Below are 21,802 nucleotides of genomic sequence, written 5' to 3'. Positions count from 1 at the left end.
CTCATCATAGGTCTAGAGTAGTTAGTATAGAGGTGCAAGAGAGCCTGATAGTATTAGGAGAAAGAAAGATATATAGATAGAATGAGAGATAGAAAAAAGGCCTCAGCTCTTTTATATCATCATATAGCCAAAGGCTATCAGTTTTCCTTTTTCACCAATCTCATATAGATGAACAACCAAAAGACCAATTGAAACTAAAGTACAAAGATGACTAATACCCAGGTGGTTAGCCCCATGTGGGTTAAATGCCTTGAGTTGGCCTTCTCTGCCTGGGATTGCTCTCCAGTCATTCCTGTAATTGACTATAAGACCACATTGAATTAAGACAATGAAACTATTTAAAAAAACCTCTCATAGCAAGAATAGAAATAATTTTATCTCCCCCTGGTGAACATTGCATAATGTAGGTGGTCTACATCATCTAGTCATAAATTTGATTTCCTAGTAAATACAAAAATCATCTGACTGAACAATAAAATTGCTCAGTCAGAGCAATTTTATTGTTCTGACTGACTGCGCGGACTTTTTAATTCATTAATTATAAAAATCAAAATTCTCTCCCCATTGCTGAGAGTCAATTATTCAATTGACTTCCCACCATACCAGCTTTGCTGATTCTGTTGTCTATTTCTATATTTAATTTACCATCTTCACTAAAAATTGTGCCTAAGTAGCTGAAATGTTTTACTTGTTCCACAGGTTCTCCATTCACAACACAGTTGACATTTTCAATGATCTGCCTATTTTCATTGTCTTTGTCTTTTTGTTGCTGACCTTCATACCATATCTATTACAACATTAAAAAGCATTTGGATGTCACATTGCTGGTTTTCAAATCCATGTTTCTTTCTAACCTTCCATAAATAGTATTTTAATTCATCTCATCTCAACTCATCTTCTTTTTACTCTCTTTTACCTTGTGGTGTTGAGGGTTTATTAATAATCGAACCTCAAACCATTCACAGGATAAGATGGTCAACCCTACATCCTGGTGTATCCTATGTCCTGTAGTGTTGAGTTTTCAAGGCCAGTTTGCCTGCTTTGCAGGATGAAAAACCCCATGATAAACTGGGGAAAAAACCCATCCACTCCCAAGACTGGCTAACTTGGCTATGGCTGAGGAAGATCCTTCAGCTCCTCACATCACGATGGGAATCGAACCTAGGACACACCTTCCTCAGGCATATGCTTGCAAAGCGCACAGCCACTAGGCTAACCATGCGGACTTTTTAATTCATTAATTATAAAAATCAAAATTCTCTCCCCATTGCTGAGAGGTGGTAGGTATTGTAAAAAAATAACCTGTTCTGTTGTGGGTAAAGGAATGCCTAACACATTACATAATCTGTTCCAAACACACAGGGCAAGAGGGCAACTGTAGAATGCATGTTCCACTGTTTCCATTCGGTAACAGATGTCACAGATTGGATCACTGATGTTAAAGTACCTCCATTTGATGGTAATGACTGGAAGGCAGCCATTTGCAATTCTCCAAGCAAGATCTCTCCTGTTAAGGTACCCTTGGAACCTCATCAAGTTATGAAACAAAATATTGTTGTCTACACCCAACTATGGAACTTTCACAGCAAAAGAGATTAATGATTTCTATGTACCAAATTTTACTTTTTTTAATGGAAAGAATGTCAATTCCAGATTGTTTTAGCAGTCTTAGAGTTGGGCACATATTGTTGTAGTATTCAGGAACAATCTCAGCATTTTGGACCTGTATAATCATTAATTCCAAAACAGGGGAAGATGAAACAAGTAGTAATGGAGAAGGTCTGCACATGTGTAGTCAGTCTGCATAAAATATTGGCATAGGCAATATTTTATGAATTTTAGAAGATGTATTGCTTAGATAGCAGAAATTTAAGACTGGAAGTCCAGATCCTCCATGCTTCTTTGATAATTGAAGAAATTCCTTTTTAGCTTCTTGGTATCAGCTGGACAAAAAAATTGCAGAGGCTTACTATATAATTGCTTTTCTTCAGTTTCTGTGATGTCTGTAATATTTATTATGTACAACTGAGCAAGAAGGATTATGTTTTGAGAAGTATGGCTTTAGAAGAAAAGGAGAGTGGACCTATTTTGCAGTCTTCTAACCAAGGTTTTTGTATATAAGTTCTTGGACTGGTAATATTGAGTAAGTGAAGAAGAGAATTCCAAGTATAGTGAGGGGGTTTTCTCTTAGGGGTTAGTCCAAAAGGAATGTCTTCAAGATCCCACTTTCCATAAACTTTTAATTTTGTCTTGTCTGCATTAATAATTAATCCACTGATCTTGCTGAATTTTTCCAAAATACCAAAAAAAAAAAATATATATATAGAATCATTCTTGTAGAAAGGCTTATACGTTGGCAACACATGATTAAATTATTCAAGGAATTTCCAACGTATATACTGGAATATTAATTAAAAGAAACTTTAATAAATACTTCCTCATCATCATCAAATTCCTGCCATATACCTTTAAGTGGTGTACAGGATATGATAGTACTACATGAAAAAAATTACATCATTACTAACTTCCTATCTACAATTTTCCTCCAAATCAGTCTGTTACTTGTCAAGACTTCAACATTATCAGATCTTATATTTCTATCGTCTAAGGCACTTCACTCAAATAAAGACTAAGTATTGCTTGATATAATGCCCCATTGACACCATATAACTGTAGCGTATTGAATAGCTTCTCTCTCTTGGCACCTTGTCATATGCCTTTTCCAAATCGACAAAACTTAAATACAGATCTTTGTTATATTCCCATGATTTCTCCACTATTTGTCGAACCTCTATTTGGCCTGAATCCAGCTTGTTCTTCACCCAGCTTTTTTTCCACAATTCTTCTCAACCGTTTCTCAAATATACTTGCATAGATCTTGCCAGGAACACTTAGTAGGGAAATACCTCTGTAATTCTCACATTCAGTTTTATTTTCCTTTTTATATATGGATATTATGAGAGCAATCATCAGGAATTCATCCCTCTGTCCAGGCTTTCTGAACTATTCACTGCAGCCACTGTAAGTCTTTTCTACCCCAATACTTCAGCATTTCTGGTCGAATATCATCTACTCCTGCTGCCTTTCCACATTTCAAGCCTTTGATGGCTTTTTCTACTTCAAGTATGGATATGTATTCCTGACTGCATGCCTGGTCGGTATTTTTTACCACTGTGCTATCATCACTGCTTGTTTCATTTAGCAGTTTTTCAAAGTAATTACTCCATTCTTCAAGGATATCTTTTTCTCCCATTTTCATGTCATTCTAACTCCTTTTACAGCACTCTTTCCTCCATTCCTAAGCGTCTTCAACAACCTTCAGAATATTTTGCCACCTTCTTGATATTTGAAGATGTTGAAAGTTTATTTTTCACTTGTTTAGACTATAATAAATTGAGTTTAATCCTTTATCATCCAAGCGTGAGCAAACAAAGTTTGCGCCTGAAAGTATCTTCAGGACTGGGGTAAGGTGGTACAACACTGAGCAATTCGTTGCAAAGGTGGAGGAAGCTAACAGCATTCCTATTTCAGTATCTCCCATAATGCAAAACACATCTCCTTGCAGATATGTCTAATGTTATGCATTAAGGGAAGGGCCACAACACAGACTAGTTTCGACCTTTATTGAGGTCTCTTCAGTGGGAGCCAGGCCCAAGTGGAGATACCTGGCAGAAGCATTAGCAAGGTCACATCTACCTATAGGAGTTGCCAAAACGGTGTGCCACCTTTTTAATAAATTACTCTGAATTTAGAGAAAGATGTTGAAATAAACTTTCAACATCTTTCACTTGATTAGTTTTTCACTAACCAAGTGAAAAATAAACTTTCAACATCTTTCTCTAAATCCAGAGTAATTTATTAAAAAGGTGGCACACCGTTTTGGCAACTCCTACAGGTAGAGATGACCTTGCTAATGCTTCTGCCTGGTATCTCCACTTGGGCCTGGCTCCCACTGAAGAGACCTCAATAAAGGTCGAAACTAGTCTGGGTAGTGGTCCTTCCCTGAATGCATAACATTAGACATATCCGCAAGGAGATGTGTTTCGCATTATGGGAGATACTGAGATAGGAGTGATGTTAGCTTGCTCCACTTTTGCAACGAGTTGCCCGGGGTTGTACCACGTTACCCCAGTCCTGAAGATACTTTCAGGTGCAAACTTTGTTTGCTCACACTTGGATAAAGGATTAAACTAAATTTATTATACTTCTTGATATTTATTTTCTATATTCTTGCCCAAGTCCTCCCATGACTTTTGTTTAGCTAGTTTTACACAGTGTTTAGCATTCTTGCATTGGTCTCTCTATTCTCCAAGGGCACAAGCTGATTTATTTGCCAGGAACTTCTGATATGTTTTCTTCTTTTCCTTCACTGCCTCTTTAAATTCCTGTGTCCACCATGGAGTTCTAATTTTTCTATCCTTGCAGACAACTTCACCACATGCTTCTCTAGCTGAATCAATCAGGGCTTTCTTCAAGGCTTGCCACTGAATCTCCAAGGTTTGATTCCTGTTCTCAAACTCTTTCATTTTTTCTTCAATAATATTTCTGTATTTTAGTCTACAGTTCACATCTGAGAGCTGCTGAACTTTTATTTGCTTTAAAACTTTCTTTCATGTTCTTCTTTTCAAAATGAAATTCAATTTTATCCTGCTCAACACTAAATAGTGATCACTTCCAATTCCAAATCCTCTGTACACTGCGATGTCCCACACCAGGGAGAAAACATCACTATCAACAATAACATAGTCAATGAGACTTTTCTTATTCCTTGCCTCTTCTGTCCATATGAATTTGTGCACATTTTTATGTTGGAACATGGTGTTAGTAATAACCAGTCCATGTCCTGAGCAGAAATCCAACAGATATTTGCCATTATTAGCTTTGCTCTTTTCTCCGAATTTTCCCAAAATATTTTTGTATGTCTCACAATCATTTCCTACTCTACTATTTAGATCCCCAACAAGGACCAACTTTTCCTTTTTCATTGTGTCAGTTGCTTTTTCTAAAGCATCAAAAAATTCCTCCACTTCTACCTTAGTAGAATTTCTGTGGAACCATAGGCACAAATAAGTCTCATTGTCCAGTTACTCATTCTGATATTTGCCTAAATCACTCTACTTGACACTGCCTGCCATTCAAGAAGATGAGCCTCGTATTTTGTGTTGAATACTATGGCCACTCTTTCTTTTCCTTGATTGTCATTTCCTGAATATAACATTTTGTATTTATTGCTCAGAAAGATCTCACCAGTTTTTGTCTTTTTTGTTTCAGTCACCCCTATTAGGTCGATCTGGTACTTATCTAATTCCTCAACTAGCTCCATTTCTTTGCCATTCGGGCTTCTTATGTTGATAGTGCCGATCTTTAACTATGGTGATGTTGAGTTGGGGTGTGTTTTCAGATGTGCTCCATTAGCTGACTTTTCGCTGTTCACCCTGGTTCCCTGGCAAAAACAATGTTTAACTCGTTCGTTTAGTATCCAAATAGATACCCAACAGGGTGCATCACGAGGAGGTGAGGATTGGACATTAGGTCAGAAGCCCTGGTCAGTTCTTCGCATTCCTTTAAAGGCTCTGTGGAGGTCTCCTCTCAGTTATACAGCTTTGACCATTAAACCCCATAAATACTTCCTATATTTCACAATGTCACATTGCTATCTTCGTGGGAACATACAAATATGACACGTGCACACAGGCAATACAAAAAGCAAATGAGGAAGAAGATAAGAAACTATTGTTGTTCCTAAAGTCCTAATGGTGCCCCCTAGCAGGCTATATTGGGTTGTCTTGGCCATTGGGCTGATATTTTCATGATGTAAGTGTCCTAAATTTGGGGCAGTCTCATGAAAACAAATTTGTTGAGGTTTGGAACGTTTTTTTAGAGCTGAGGCAGATTCTATGAATAATCTTTCATACTTAACTTAGCGCAGTGTATTACTTTGGCTTTCTTCCAACGTATTCTGTGGTGGGTATCCAGAGCATGATCTGCAATCCCAGAGTGGCTGTACTGATGAAACTGGATGTAGTCCATGTGTTCCGAAATCCTGATATTCGCTGTCCTGCCTGTTTGGCCAAAGTAGGGCAGTTTACAGCTGCAAGGGACCTGGTATACCCCAGGTAGGTCTAGGAGAAGTGGTTGGTCTTTGGTAGAGCGGATAAGGGATGCCAATTTTTTATATGGTTTGTAACAAGAAGTCAGGTCATATTTTTTAAGGATTTTGGTTATTTTTTCCAAGGTACCCAGATGTAGGGAATGGTCATAGATTTAGTGTAATCTTTATTGTGAAGGGGGGAGGGGGGGTTGTGGTTTACTGGTTTTAATATTTTTTGGATTTTTTGGGGGTTGTAACCATTGGCTAAGAATGTTTTAAGGATGTGGTTTAGTTCCGTGGTTAAGGCATTGTCATCTGACCAGATTAATTTTGTCCGTTATATAGTGTTTAAATAACCCAATATTGTTGTGGGGGGGGGGGGGAATTGCTGGTGAATGTATCTACCTGTATGGGTGGGTTTTCTATAAACAGAGAAAACTAAGGCACTATCAGGCTGGCACATGATTAGAGTGTCTAGGAAAGGGAGGCTGTTGTTTTCCTCTTTTTCCAAGGTGAACAAGATTCTGGGGTGTTGGTTGTTTAAGTGTGTTAAGAAGGAGTAGAGTGTATCTGAGCCATGTGGCCAAATAGCAAATACATCATCCACGTAGCGAAGCCAAACAGTGGGTTTTTGTGGTGCAGAGCTTAAGGCTTTTCTCTTCAAAAGTCTCCATAAAGAATTTGGCCAAGGGTGGGGAGAGTGGTGAACCCATGGCTGTCCCCTCTCTCTGTTTGTAGAATTTTCCTTGCAAAACGAAATAGCCTGAGTTCATTGTGAACCGAAATAGGGCTGAGATATCGGGAGGAAATTTGACTTGGATGAGCTCTAAGGTTTCCTTGAGTGGGACATTTGTGAATAGGGAGGAGACATCAAAACTGACCATTATGTCAGTATTGCGAATATCAGGATTTCGGAACCCAAAGACTACATCCGGTTTCACCAGTACAGCCACTCTGGGCTTGCAGACCATGCTCTGGATACCTGCCACAGAATACGTTGGTAGAAAGCCAAAGTAATACACTGCAGCAAGTTTAAGTATGAAAGCTTATTCATAGAATCTGCCTCAGCTCTAAAAAACATTCCAAACCTCAACAAATTTGTTTGCATGAGACTGCCCCAAATTTGGGAAACTTACATCATGAGAACATCAGCCAAGACAACCCAATATAGCCTGCTAGGGGCACCATTAAGACTAGGAACAACAATAGTTTCTTATCTTCTGCCTCATTTGCTTTTTGTAGTACCTGTGTGCACATGTCATATTTGTATGTTCCCATGAAGATGGCAATGTGACATTGCAAAATATAGGAAGTATTTATTAAAGTTTCTTTTAATGAATATTCCAGTATATGTTGTAAATTCCTTAAATAATTTAATAGTCATATGGAATCATTATCCTTCAAAGTTCCCACTACACCATCGACATATGCTAATATCTTATTTTCCTTTATGGTTGAAGGAATTGTTATTCCTCGCACAGCAGGTGTATTGTTCACTTTCTGTAAGAAAGGTTCAAGATCAATGCAAAGAGCAGTGGACTAAGAGGGCAACCTTGCTTGACTCCTTTTTGAATTTTGATAGGGTCTGACAGGAACCCATTAACTATATTTTTAACATATCATAAGTGAGATTTACTATTGGCATATATACATTTTTCTCTTCCTTATATAGAGATAGATACATTTTTCTCAGTATATCATACGATACATACTTCCTCTTATGCAAATAGAGGAAGTATGCTATACATTACTTCTACACTTAAAAATATATATATATATTTTTAACAATTCATTTTTACTCGGTTGGAATATTATAAAATAAGTTTAATGACCATTACCGAGAGAAAAGATGGCAAGATATATTTAACAAGATACTACTAGTTTCGTTACATGAACATCATCAGGTATCATACTCAAAGAAGTATATAAAAAATTACAGAGACTTAAAATTGTACTACCAGAACAAGTGAAAAACAGTAGCATGTTTGAAAAAATGCAAGTATGAGTTCCATACACACGAATACTACGCGCTGTCGCGAGTGCGCCAGTACTGAACAGAAGCAACGTGTGCGTCCGAGAGATTGTAACTCAGGCTGTTGTTGATATGAGAGGAATCTAGAGAAATTTCTCTTGATTCAACAATCTTTCTTTCGAGTTCATCGTAGCACACATGGATATTAGCAGTTTGAGTCCAGTTTACAATGTGCTGGCGGCCTTCGTCTGAGTTAGCAGAAAAGAGAACGTGGCTAGAGAGAGCGCTAGCTCTAGTCCTGTTATAGGAGATATCTCTACGGTGTTCATCCAAACGTAGAAGGATGGATTTAGCAGTCTGTCCATAATATGGCTTTCCGCAATCACACAAAATCTTGTAGACTCCTGGAAACTGAGTAGGAAGATGTTTCTGTTTATGTTTGCAAAGTAATGAACGAAGTTTTGGAAGCGCAGTGTAGCACGTTTTGAAGTTAAATTTCTTGAGAATCTTTGCCAGTTTTGGTGAAAGAGAGCTGATGTAAGGCAAGGAGATGAAGGCTCTTGGGGGAGGGGGATCTTCAGCAGTAGTTGAGTGCCTGGGGGAAAGAAATTTGTCAATCTTCTTTGGAGAGAAGCCATTGTTAATAAACGTTTTTTTAAGAAAACTGAGTTCATTTATAATTTCTGTTTCTTCGGTAAGTAATGATTTGGCTCGGTGGGCTAAAGTGGAAATAATACCACATTTTTGTGGAGGATAATGATGGGAGGAAGCATGAAGGTATCTATCAGTATGAGTAGTCTTTCTAAAAATTGAGATTTTAATGTTCTCAGCACATCTGGTAAGTTTGAGGTCTAAAAAGGGAAGACAGTCATCCGATTCCAGTTCGATAGTGAAAGAGATTTTTTCGTGGCACTTGTTTAGGTGGTCTAAAAATAAATAGAGGTTATTGACGCCGTCTTCCCAGATGAGGAAAATATCATCAATATATCGGTACCAGACTTTTGGTTTAAAGTGAAAGAAGTTAATAGCTTTTCCTTCAAATTCGTTGAGAAATATATCCGCAAGAATCGGAGAGAGAGGGCTGCCCATAGCCAGACCTGAGTTTTGTAAGTAGATCTTGTTATCATATTTGAAGTATCCTGACTTTATGCAATGGGAGAGAAGAGCAAAGAGTTTTTTTGATAATTTATTCTTGAGAAGATCGAGGACTTCTTGAGCAGGAACATTTGTAAAGAGAGAAACAATATCAAAACTGGCCATTAAATCTGTTTTTTTAAGTTTGATGTCCTTGATTCTCATCTCATCTCATCTTCCTTATACCCTCTTTTACCTTGCGGTGTCGAGGGTCCATTGATCATCGGACCTCCCACCATTTACAGGATAAGGTGGTCAGCCTTATGCCCCGGTGTATCCTATGGCCTGTAGTGTTGAGTTCTCAAGGCCAGTTTGCCTGCTTTGCGGGATGAAAAACCCCAGAATAAACTGTGGAAAAAACCCTGCTGTCCACGCCCAAGACTGGCTAACTTGGCTATGGCTGAGGAAGATCCTTCAGCTCCTCACGTCACCGACGGGAATCGAACCTAGGACACTCCTTCCCCAGGCATATGGTTGCGAAGCGCAAAGCCACTAGGCTAACTGCACTAGGCTAACACAAAGAAACAATATCAAAACTGGCCATTAAATCTGTTTTTTTAAGTTTGATGTCCTTGATTTTAGAAACAAAATCTGCAGAGTTTTTAATATGTGAAGAAGAAATTCCAGAAAGATTTCTTAGAAAACTCGCTAGAAATTTGGAGAGATTATAAGTGATTATAAGCGAGTTTTCTAAGAAATCTTTCTGGAATTTCTTCTTCACATATTAAAAACTCTGCAGATTTTGTTTCTAAAATCAAGGACATCAAACTTAAAAAAACAGATTTAATGGCCAGTTTTGATATTGTTTCTCTCTTTACAAATGTTCCTGCTCAAGAAGTCCTCGATCTTCTCAAGAATAAATTATCAAAAAAACTCTTTGCTCTTCTCTCCCATTGCATAAAGTCAGGATACTTCAAATATGATAACAAGATCTACTTACAAAACTCAGGTCTGGCTATGGGCAGCCCACTCTCTCTGATTCTTGCGGATATATTTCTCAACGAATTTGAAGGAAAAGCTATTAACTCCTTTCACTTTAAACCAAAAGTCTGGTACCGATATATTGATGATATTTTCCTCATCTGGGAAGACGGCGTCAATAACCTCTATTTATTTTTAGACCACCTAAACAAGTGCCACGAAAAAATCTCTTTCACCATCGAACTGGAATCGGATGACTGTCTTCCCTTTTTAGACCTCAAACTTACCAGATGTGCTGAGAACATTAAAATCTCAATTTTTAGAAAGACTACTCATACTGACAGATACCTTCATGCTTCCTCCCATCATTATCCTCCACAAAAATGTGGTATTATTTCCACTTTAGCCCACCGAGCCAAATCATTACTTACCGAAGAAACAGAAATTATAAATGAACTCAGTTTTCTTAAAAAAACGTTTATTAACAATGGCTTCTCTCCAAAGAAGATTGACAAATTTCTTTCCCCCAGGCACTCAACTACTGCTGAAGATCCCCCTCCCCCAAGAGCCTTCATCTCCTTGCCTTACATCAGCTCTCTTTCACCAAAACTGGCAAAGATTCTCAAGAAATTTAACTTCAAAACGTGCTACACTACGCTTCCAAAACTTCGTTCATTACTTTGCAAACATAAACAGAAACATCTTCCTACTCAGTTTCCAGGAGTCTACAAGATTTTGTGTGATTTTGTGTGACTAGAGCTAGCGCTCTCTCTAGCCACGTTCTCTTTTCTGCTAACTCAGACGAAGGCCGCCAGCACATTGTAAACTGGACTCAAACTGCTAATATCCATGTGTGCTACGATGAACTCGAAAGAAAGATTGTTGAATCAAGAGAAATTTCTCTAGATTGCTCTCATATCAACAACAGCCTGAGTTACAATCTCTCGGACGCACACGTTGCTTCTGTTCAGTACTGGCGCACTCGCGACAGCGCGTAGTATTCGTTTGTATGGAACTCATACTTGCATTTTTTCAAACATGCTACTGTTTTTCACTTGTTCTGGTAGTACAATTTTAAGTCTCTGTAATTTTTTATATATTTCTTTGAGTATGATACCTGATGATGTTCATGTAACGAAACTAGTAAACTAGTAGTATCTTGTTAAATATATCTTGCCATCTTTTCTCTCGGTAATAGTCATTAAACTTATATATATATATATATATATATATATATGTACATTATGTGTTTAGTTTTCTATTCCGTTATTTTTGCCTTTCAGAGTGAGTTGTTTGGACTTGTTTTCATGTTTTTTCTTTACAGTGGGCCTTTTATTTCCATTATTTGTATGGTTTCTTCATATTCTTCAGAGATAATCCCTATCTTCTGCCATTGGTGTTTTGTTATCTTTTTTTCTGTTTATTGTGTCTGTTATGATTTCATTTAGTTGTTTGTTGAGTTTTTTGAGTATATCTGGGCCTGTTTCTCTTCCATAAATTTTATCACATCTGTATGTCCAGATGGAATACATTGTTATTATAATTATTTCTGTTATTGTTATGTTTACGTCCTTTAGCCAGAATAGTGCGTATTCTGTGACCAGTGCTTTGTGTTTTATGAATTTCTGAACAGTGTTCCATATTGGAGAGGTATGGGGGGGCAGTATAACATTATGTGATCTGGTGTTTCTGGTTCAGGACAGAAGTAGCATTTGGCTGGGGCTTTAAGTGGAATACATTTGTATGTGCACCATATTCTGGTGGGTAGGCAAGCATGGTGAACTTTGTAATAAAATGTTTTTAATTCGGGTTTATAGTAATCTGAATGCCTTTTTGAGTACATTGAATAATTTAGTTTTACCTTTCTCAAACTCTCGGTGTTGGTGGTATATCTTCTCACGTGAGAGTAATATGTGCAATATTTGGTTTCATTTTGAGGAGGTCTTTTATTGCAATACGATTATTAATGAATTTGTACTCCTCCTCAATTTCATGGAACATTTTTGGTATTTTGCCATTCGATTGTGGTAGGGAACAAATTATTTGGTGGGGCATTATTCTTTGCATGTAGTTTATAATATATGCACTCCATGCTTTGTGTTCTGAGTAAGCTCTTTCTATGATTTTTGCTCTTGCACTTAGTTTTTAAATGTACGTTTATTAAACCAAGTCCTCCAGCTTCTATATCATGAAATATTGTAGCCCTTCGTATAGGTTCGTATTTCGAACCCCAAATAAATTTTGCACATTCTCTGTAAATTTTCAACTTCATTGCCATTGTAGTTAATGTTGGCTACAAGATACCATATTTTTGATAGTAAGAACTGGTTACATATTTTTGCTCTGCTTCTAATTGATAATTGTCTGGGTCTCATTTGTGAAATTTTTTTTTGTAATTTTGTTATGGGCTACTTTCCATTGTTATGCTGGATTTGGTCCCTTATGGTGATTCCTAAAAGAAGGAGGTGTTCATTGATTTTAATTTCGTTTGGCATGGTTGGCATATCTGCCAACGAACATTGCGTGACATTTATGAAAGTTTAGTTTTAGTGCAGATGCCTTTTCAAAACATTTAAATATATTACAAGCAATCTTGAAGGATCCGACTGTGGTTAGCATTAGCATAACGTCATCAGCATAGGCTAGTACTTTGGTTCTACCTTCATCTCCTATATTAGTACCCGCTATGCTGGGATGTCCCGATATCGCTCATATTAACTAGGAGGCGGGTAGTTGAATTGGCATAGGCTTCTTTCATAACAGATAGCAGCTATTTACCTACACCGGTTTGCTGGAGGATGTGGAATAGAAAGAGATGCAGGATATTATCAAATGCTTGAGTAAGGTCTGCTGATAGCACTGCCATCGACTGGTTTTTGTTTTAACTAAGCGGATTAGATCACGTAGCAGAAATAGATTAAATTCTACTGCCCAACCTGGTACTCCACACACCTGTGTGCTTTTAATTATGTATCTCATTCCCACACATTGGGCATCTTATTGATAATGCAGAAGACTATCTTGTAGTCAGTATTAGATAGAGAAATAGGTCTTCAGCTGCTGATTAAGGTGTGATCTCTATTAGGTTTAGGAATGAGGAAAGTATAGCTTGCTACAAATTCACTTGGTATGTGTCCTGATGAGAGAAAAGAATTAAATGGTGTAACTAGAATGGGAAGAATGAAATCCCTTGCCTTGTGATAAAGTTCTATTCCTAGACCATCAGGTCCTGGTGATTTTCTTGTTTGGCATTTTTTATAGGCTGTGGTAACTTCAGATGCTGTAATGGGTCTGTCAAGCCCATCTTGGATATGAACAGGAAAGCCATTAATGTTCCAAGAGTTATAATTTCCAACAGTAGTGCTATTGTCTTCAAACAGATTTTTGTAGTGTTTTTGAAAGCAGTCAAGGATGTCTTGAGTGGTGGACATGTCTACTCCATCAACGCAGATTTGAGTGATAGTCCTTTCTTTGCAAAAGTTTGTGAATTGTCTATTGAAGAATACAGCTGAAGGGCTATCTGCTAAGTGCTGCTGTATTCTTATCTTAAAATTTCTTTCTTCTACTTGTTTCTGCCTTTCCAGTTCTATCTCTATGTTAATGTTTCTAATGATATTGCTACATTCTATACCATTGCGCTGGTTTGTTACGAATCAGCTTCTCTCTTTATACAGGTCTTTCAACTTTTTCCTTTTAAGGAAAGCCTGTTCCTTTCCCCATTTCATCATATTCTGCTTTACTGCTTCTTTGAATTTTAACCACATATCCCAATTCCAGGTAACATTATTCCAATTTGAACAGAGGGTCTGGAATTTAGTTGTAAAGATTAACGGAAAATTTGGTGGAAGTCTCCATTGTCCAGAAGAAATTCTCTACTTTTTACCATGCAGTTGAACTTAAGTAGAACTGGATTATGATCTGACATGTTGATGTCAAGATGTTTTATCTGAATTATCCTATTTATATGGGAAGAAGAGATATAAATTCGATCAATATGAGTGCCAATACCTTGATTCATGTATGTGTATGCCTGGAGATTAGGATTGCAAATCTTCCACTAGCTGAGCATTGTCGAGACATGTTTTTAACTGTGCATATCCCACTTTTCCACTCCTGACGTGTCCTCCTATTTTGTCTAATGTAGGGTTTTCAATACAATTCCAGTCTCCAGCTGCTATGATGTAGTGGGCACCATATAAATATGGTTCCAATTCCTGGAAGAATTTTCATCTAACCGTTCCAGTGGATGGAGCATAAACCTTATTACACATCCACAGTATTTCCGATCTATTGTCAAGATTCTTCCTTCTGCATCCCTTTGAATATGACATTATGACCCAAGGAGAAGGAAGGGGGCAAGAATAAGAACTCCTACTCCAGCCCTGTTAAATCTTCCAAAGCTCCAATAAGAAAGAAGTGGATATCTGCTAAACTTTTTTATATCTTTATATCTGCAAATTATGTTTCTTGGAGAAACAGAAATCTGATATTATGGCATAGCATAAGTTTCCATATAGTTTCTTGTTTAATTTGCCTGTGGAATCTCATAAATTTAATGAGGCAATGCAGAAAGGAGATGCTATGATTATTGAATTGTTATTGGTAAGTCTTTAACTTCTAAATTTTGGATGAACCCGATGAGGTCTTCAATCTCTGTGGAGGAGATTGAATCGTATAACCTGTTTCTTATAAACTGTTTTCCAGTTTTTTCCAGTCGCTTTCCATTATTTCAATTTCATGCCTATCATTCTTGATTTGAAAGCTGGTTATTTTCTTTTCATGTGGGTGATAACTATACAGAGAAAACTTTGAATCAGTAAACTTTATTATATTTTCTTTAATTGTATCTCTTGCTTTCTCTTTATTAGCATGAGTTAGTTCTTCATAATCCATAAACTCTTCTGAGACTGAAGAATTTTCATTTGATGATGCACAGCCATCTCCATCTTTACATTTTTTATTACTTCGTTCTCTTTTAGATGTAGTTACTTTTTTAAATGTTTCTGTTAATCTTTTTATATCTTTACAAGGGGGGGGGGCTATGCCTTAAATTCTGATGACTTGAATTCTGAAGACTCGAAAGAGGATTCCGCCCTCCCTGGCGCCCAACCCTCCGAGTTCCGAACTGGTAGGCCGGTTCTCCTTGAATTCTGATGACTCGAATTTTGAAGACTCGAAAGGGGGTTCTGCCCCCTGGCAGCTACGGCACCCAACCACCCAAGTTCTGGACTGGTACACCGGTTCTCCTTGAATTTTGATGACTCGAATTTTGAAGACTCGACACTCAGGGTAGTCCCCGAGTTTCAAAACGTTTCAAAAAACATGACATAAAAACGTGACATAAAAAGACTTATCATTTTATATATATATAGGGTAGATATCTGCAAAAGTATGTTTCTTTGAGAAACAGAAATTTTTTTTTATTAATTCATCTTTCCTTTTTGATGATCTTGTCTGCTTATTAAATTCTTTCAGTTGTCTTACTTCTTTTTCTGTTTCTTTTCCAGTTTCTCCTTGTAGAACAATTGCATGTTTTTGCATTTCGTTTTGTACCTGTTCAGTTGTTACATTAGGTTCATTATTGGTAATTTCAACTGATATTCTGTCAGTACTTGACTGGGAAAGGTGCTCCCACAGATCTGGAATTTTGGGGCTGATTTGGTCGTGCACTTTTTGTAATTTTTCCAAGTGTGGTTTGTTTAAAAGTGCCATCTCTATTAGACTGAAGATCTGGGAACTCTTCATTATGCCTCTTTGATATATATGGTGTTCTAATTGGCTCTATTGGTGCTCCCACTCCTTCTGCAAAAGTTCTAAAAGGACAGGTGTTACGCGGTATTCAGAACTTTCGCATTTCTGACAAAGTTTGAGGCACTAATTAGCAATATGTCCGATCTCCACGCAGTTGAAACTTTTAGATTTGGGGAAGTTACCACCCAAGTGATCATATGAACCACAATGCAGGCATTGTAATCCAGGATAGTTTACCATAACTCGGGTTGTACTGATGTTGACAAAGTTTGGTACAGGGGTCTTCATATCCATTGTGAAAGTAACATCACTAGAAAAATAATTTGGATCTTCATTTGATAAACCCTTTCGCATATTACTAATTTTACCCCATTTCAAAAATGTCTGTATAAGAATTTCATTACTGTTCTCTATATATTCCATTAGGAATCTTTCTATTTTTACTGTTTTTACCTGGCTCCCGACCATTACAGGAATAATTGTGCTGCCCTCGAAAGTAAAACCCTGTAATAGTTTGTCCCTCGTTTCCATATCTTTAAATATTTCTAACTACAATTAAATATTTCCTCCGCCATAAGGGGTAAAAGAATAAATCTTGTTTGTGCTGACTATCTCTTTTAAAACCTTAGTTACCCATCTCATTTCTTTACATCTGGGAATTTCAATTCCTAGAGTTCACACTCTTGGAGGAATTGGTACCATTATCTCAAGTGGAAAAAAGATTAATCTCTGCATTTGATTATAAGAAAAAAAAAACTTTCAGTAGTAAGACTGAGAATAAAATAATTCCGTGATACAGAAATAATTCTACACCACCAACAAATGCTTTATTTGAGCTACTATAAAATTTCGGCCTGTGATACCGCTAAAAGTAATCTCATAATGCAGATATTAACTGCACTACCAGGAATTTTAATATTTATTTTAATAAAGACCAGTGCTAGTGGGGATGAAATCGCCACTAACACGTAAAATAAAATCAAAGTGAAAAACGTACTAAATAAAACCAAAGTACTAATCTTGTTGAAAGCCAAGATCTCATCAGTGGGATCATCTCCAGACCCAGAGGTGATATCAAGATTGAAGTAATGCAGAAGTCATATTTTTACATACAAGTTGCCAAAAGGTGTCACACCTTATTATTAAAATACTCTGGATTAGAGATAGTTGTTGAAAGGATTGCCACTTGGTAATACTATAAATTAAAGATACCAAGAAATTATATACTTGGTTTAATCCTTTATCCAAGTGTAAGCAAACAAGTTTGCACCTGAAGTATTTTCAGGAATGGAGCAACTAGTGGTAAAGGTGTATGAAAGTCCTGAAAATAGTTCAGGTGCAAACACGTTTGCATGTGAACTATTTTCAGGGTTGTGTAGTCTTTGCAGCAGTTGAAATATGCTCTCTGAACTTCAGTCTACTGTCAACCATCACTCTCAAATCTCAATTTCCTGCAGCATACTATGTCAATATTCTTGCACTTTAAAATGCAACACTTTGCACTTATTAATATTATAACTACAACCCCACTCCTTTGTCCAAGTCAAAGGTCTATTCTTATCTTCCTGAAGGGAATTAACATCAGCAGTGCTACTTATCATTCTGCCCAACTTTGCATCATCAGCAAACATATGAAGATCCCCAGTCAGTCCACATAATATATCATTTACAAACAAGTTAAACAACAGGGTCCCAAGAACAGAACCTTGGGGCACACCACTGGTTACCTTCCTTTTTTTGAGACTGCTCCATCATACCTAACTTGCTGGTATTATTCAGAGAGCCAATCACTAATCCGTTTCACCAATATACTATCCATTCTCATCTTCTACAGCTGGTACACCAATATATCATATGGTAATCTAATAAACAGTTTTGCAGATTCCAAAAAATTCACCATATATGAATCTCCCTTATCTAACACACTCATTACTTTATCACAAAATGCCAGTGAATTGTTAAAACAAGACAAATCCTTAACAAATCCATGCTGGCCATCATAAAGAATCCTATGTCCATCAACCCAATCTCGTACTCTATTCCTAACCAATCTTTCCAACACTTTGACTACAACTGCAGTTATACACACTGGTCTATAATTGAAAACTGTTTTAGAACCATGCTTGTAGAGTGGTACTATTTTTCCTTCTTTCCAACCTTACCACTGCAAGACTTTCATTAAATAACCAGGTCAAGAGCAGAGCTAGCTGCATTTCTTTAAAAGTATTCCTTTTAAAGTATGCAAACAACAGAGATATCATTTATATATCAAGGCATTATGAATACTGAAGCAACTGATGTTAAGTCAACATCAGTTGCCTCAGTATCCCATAATGCACAGCCTCTCTATACAAATAATGCTTAATGTCAGTTAGGCAAACAGGCCAGTACAAAGTGTGTAATTTCTATATGTGCAGGTACATTATGAACCATAAACAACAATAGTTCCATCTGAGATTTATTTTTTTTATTTTTTTTTAATCTTATAATGCTTGATTTTCTCTATCAACAGCTCATGTGCCACATTTTAATTTTTATATTTCAATTAATTAATTAATTAGTGGAACACAATAAACAACTGAGAAATTAAACTGCATTTAGATGGAAATAATGCAAGCTATAAAGGTAAGATTCAATATATTCATAATAAAAACAACACAAGAATAGCTAGCAACAGTAAATGATACTGTCAGCCAGTCCAAAAACTTTTGGTTAACACCTAATTCTCTCTCACACACACACACACACAAGAAAAAATATGTCCAGTCACTTGATATCTAAACTTCCTTATCAAAAATTTCCTACTAATTATTTCAATCACATGTTATTTACACTGATTCATGCCATTATATTTTGTTGATATCCAGAAAGAAAACATATTGTTAAAAACTACAAAAAAAAAAAAAAAAATAGGAAGATAAGAAAATAATATTACATACATCGACAATTCTATAATGCAATAGTTTTTCAGAAACTCATATTCTAGAATGCAGATATGCACAAATTCTAAGAATAAATTTTTACAAATTTATATCAGTAAGAAAAGTGCAAGGAGATATACCTTTGCAGCATGAAGTACTGTTGCAGCATATGACTGAACTCCATCTCCAGCCATGCCACCACATGTTTGATGAAGGGATATCAACTGAAAGTATGAAATCAATTTAGAAACAGACACAGTATTCACACATTAAAATAAAAGAAAAATTTTAAGTTTGAAATTTTTTTATATATATGAAATTATTAAAAAAAAAAAATTAACCTTTTGTATATTTTATTGATGGCAATAAGTAAAAAAAATGTTAATTCAACTTTTGCTAATAAGCAGTACATATTGCAAAAATAAAGCCTTACAGTATAAATGCTTAAATGTAAACAAAAACAGATAATTAGCTCACACCTTCTATTCCCCTTATAGGGAGTAAGCGAGGCATTTTAACCCTATCTAGCTTTTGGAGACTGAGTGGGCAGTTCAATCTCTTGTTACAATAATATCTTGACAATGCACAGATTTGGTCCTCTGGGTTCCAAAGAGATAAACAAGCTGCGAAAAGATTGCAAAGATAGATTGAGAATATGTGGACTGCAGACAATGGTAGGCAGAAGAGGGAGGGGGGGGATGATATGAGACAGGTCTATAAACTTTTGAAAAGGCATTATAGGATATTGGTTGAAATTTTTCATTGCATGGAAGGTGGTCAGAGGAAAAGTGAACATCTGCCTATTTTCATAGTTTTGGTCTTTTTATTGCTGATTTTCATGCCAAATTTGTTACAGCTGTTATTCAATTTAGATAATGAATCCTGGAGACTTGCACTAGATGTGTTTAGGAGTACAACATCATCTGCATAAAGCAAAGTGCTAAGTTTGACATCTCAAATTCTAATATCAGGCCTGATGCCACTTTCTTTCATAAAGTCATCCACATAATGATGGATCTCATCAAGGATGTACATTATCTCCACAACCAAGTGGAGATAATGTGCATCCTTGTCTTACTCCTGATTTTACATGAAACCATCTTCCTGTACTTCCTTCAATTCTAACTGCTGATTAACAGCTTAAATATAGACTACGTATTGCTCTGTATAATGTTCCATTCATCCCATATGACAGTAGTGTTTTGAAAAATTTCTCTCTGGGCACCTTATCATATGCCTTTTCAAGATCTACAAAACTTAAGTTACAGATCCTTGTCATATTTTCCTGATTTCTCAACTATGTGTCTTAAAGTGAAAATCTGATCTCAACAAACTCTATTTAGCTTGAACCCAGCTTGTTCTTTTCCAAAATTTCTCTTCTCAATCTTTCTCAACCTCTTTTCAAGTATGCTTGCATAAATATTAACTGCAACACTTGGTAAAGAAATTCTTCAGTAATTCTCACATTCAGTTTTATTCCCTTTTTTATAGATGGTTACTATAAGAGCTCTATTTCAATCCAGGAATTTGACTTTCTGACCAGGCTCTCTGAATTATGCAGTTTAGCCACTGCAAAAGTTTTATACCTCCATACTTCAACATTTCTTCAAATATCAACTCCAGCTGTCTTTCCACATTTTAAGTTTTTGACAGCTTTTTCTACCTAAAGTATTGATATCTTATTATTATTATTATTTCAGGCAGCTCCAAGGAATCAACAGACTCATCGAAGGAGGCCCTAACATCATGTCAAGAACGCCTTGAACTCATTCACGGTCATAGAAACCACAACAGACTCTGGCAGCTTATTCCACTCATTTACCACTCTCCAAGTAAAAAACCTAGCTCTAACATCCTTGTTAACCACATTCTTGCCCAGCTTCCATGTATGGTCCCTAGTCCTCCCACTACCAGTCCTATTCTCAAAAATATCTTCTGCATTAATCTTATAGAAACCCTTCAGTAATTTGAATGTCTCAATCATATCACCCCTTTTCTGCCTATCAACCAATTTTTGCAACCCAGAAATCTTCAATCTGTTCTCATAAGGTTCATTCCACAGACCTGCCACCATCTTGGTCACTCGTCTCTGGATTCTCTCCACCTCCTCCCCATCAAGAAGAAACCCTGGCACCCATATCTGGGCACAGTAGTCCAGATGGGGTCTTATCAGGGCTCAATATAGAGGAACAATAACTTGTTTGTCTCTGCTTGTTAAAGTATTTTTCAGTAACCAAGTGATTTGATGAGCTGATTTAGCCACTTTTGCAATGTGCCCCCTAAACTTCAACTCCCTATCCACCAACACTCCCAAATCCCTGGCCTCATCAATCTCCTGGAGTACGGTTCCACCAATGTGATATACTGCTGCTAATCTTTTCACTCCAAAATGCATAACCTTACACTTTGCCACATTAAATTGACATCCATTTTCCCTAGCCCAGTCCTCCAAACTAACCAAATCATCCTGCAAAATTTTGACATCCTGTGCACTCACAATTGCTCTACCCAACTTTGCATCATCAGCAAACAAGTGAACACTTCCTCTCAGATCCTTTCCTATATCGTTAATGAACAAATTGAAAAGTAGTGGTCTAAGAACAGAACTCTGCGGCACACCACTAGTCACAACCCGTCTTTTGGACTCCACTCCTATATATATATATATATATATACACACACACATATATATACTCCACTTTGCATTCCTCTTGAAAATTTTTACTCCAGACATCTAGGATATCCTTATTTCAGTTTTCATGTCACCTTTATCATCTTTAATTCCTTTTACAGTACTCTTTCCTCCATTTCTAAGATTCTTCAATAGCCTCCAGAACATTTTGCCACCTTCCAGATATTTATTTTCCATATTCTTCCCAAAGTCTTCCCGTGACTTTTGTTTAGCTGCTTTTACACAAATTTTCACTAAAAGTGAAAATTTGTGGAGAAGTCATGGGAATATAACAAGAATCTGCATTTAAGTTTCATAAATCTGGAAAACAAATATGACAA

At 36.7% G+C, this 21,802-nt stretch overlaps 1 protein-coding gene across 1 annotated transcript in view; it reads right to left on the bottom strand.

The window, feature by feature from the left end:
* rudhira (breast carcinoma-amplified sequence 3 protein rudhira) overlaps positions 1 to 21,802 on the bottom strand; it is a 532,797-nt gene that overhangs the window by 365,287 nt on the left and 145,708 nt on the right. Inside the window, exon 10 of the mRNA XM_090391579.1 lies at positions 18,931 to 19,014. Coding sequence (XP_090247705.1) covers positions 18,931 to 19,014 — 84 coding nt within the window. The remainder of the gene's footprint in view (positions 1 to 18,930; positions 19,015 to 21,802) is intronic.

The sequence above is a fragment of the Typopeltis vanoorti genome, chromosome 4, assembly GCF_054136105.1.
Source record: "Typopeltis vanoorti isolate ZY-2024b chromosome 4, IOZ_Tvanoo_1.0, whole genome shotgun sequence".
Lineage (NCBI taxonomy): Eukaryota > Metazoa > Arthropoda > Arachnida > Uropygi > Thelyphonidae > Typopeltis > Typopeltis vanoorti.
The sequence above is the reverse complement of the archived record's forward strand: the minus strand, read 5'-3'. Positions and strand labels throughout refer to the sequence as shown.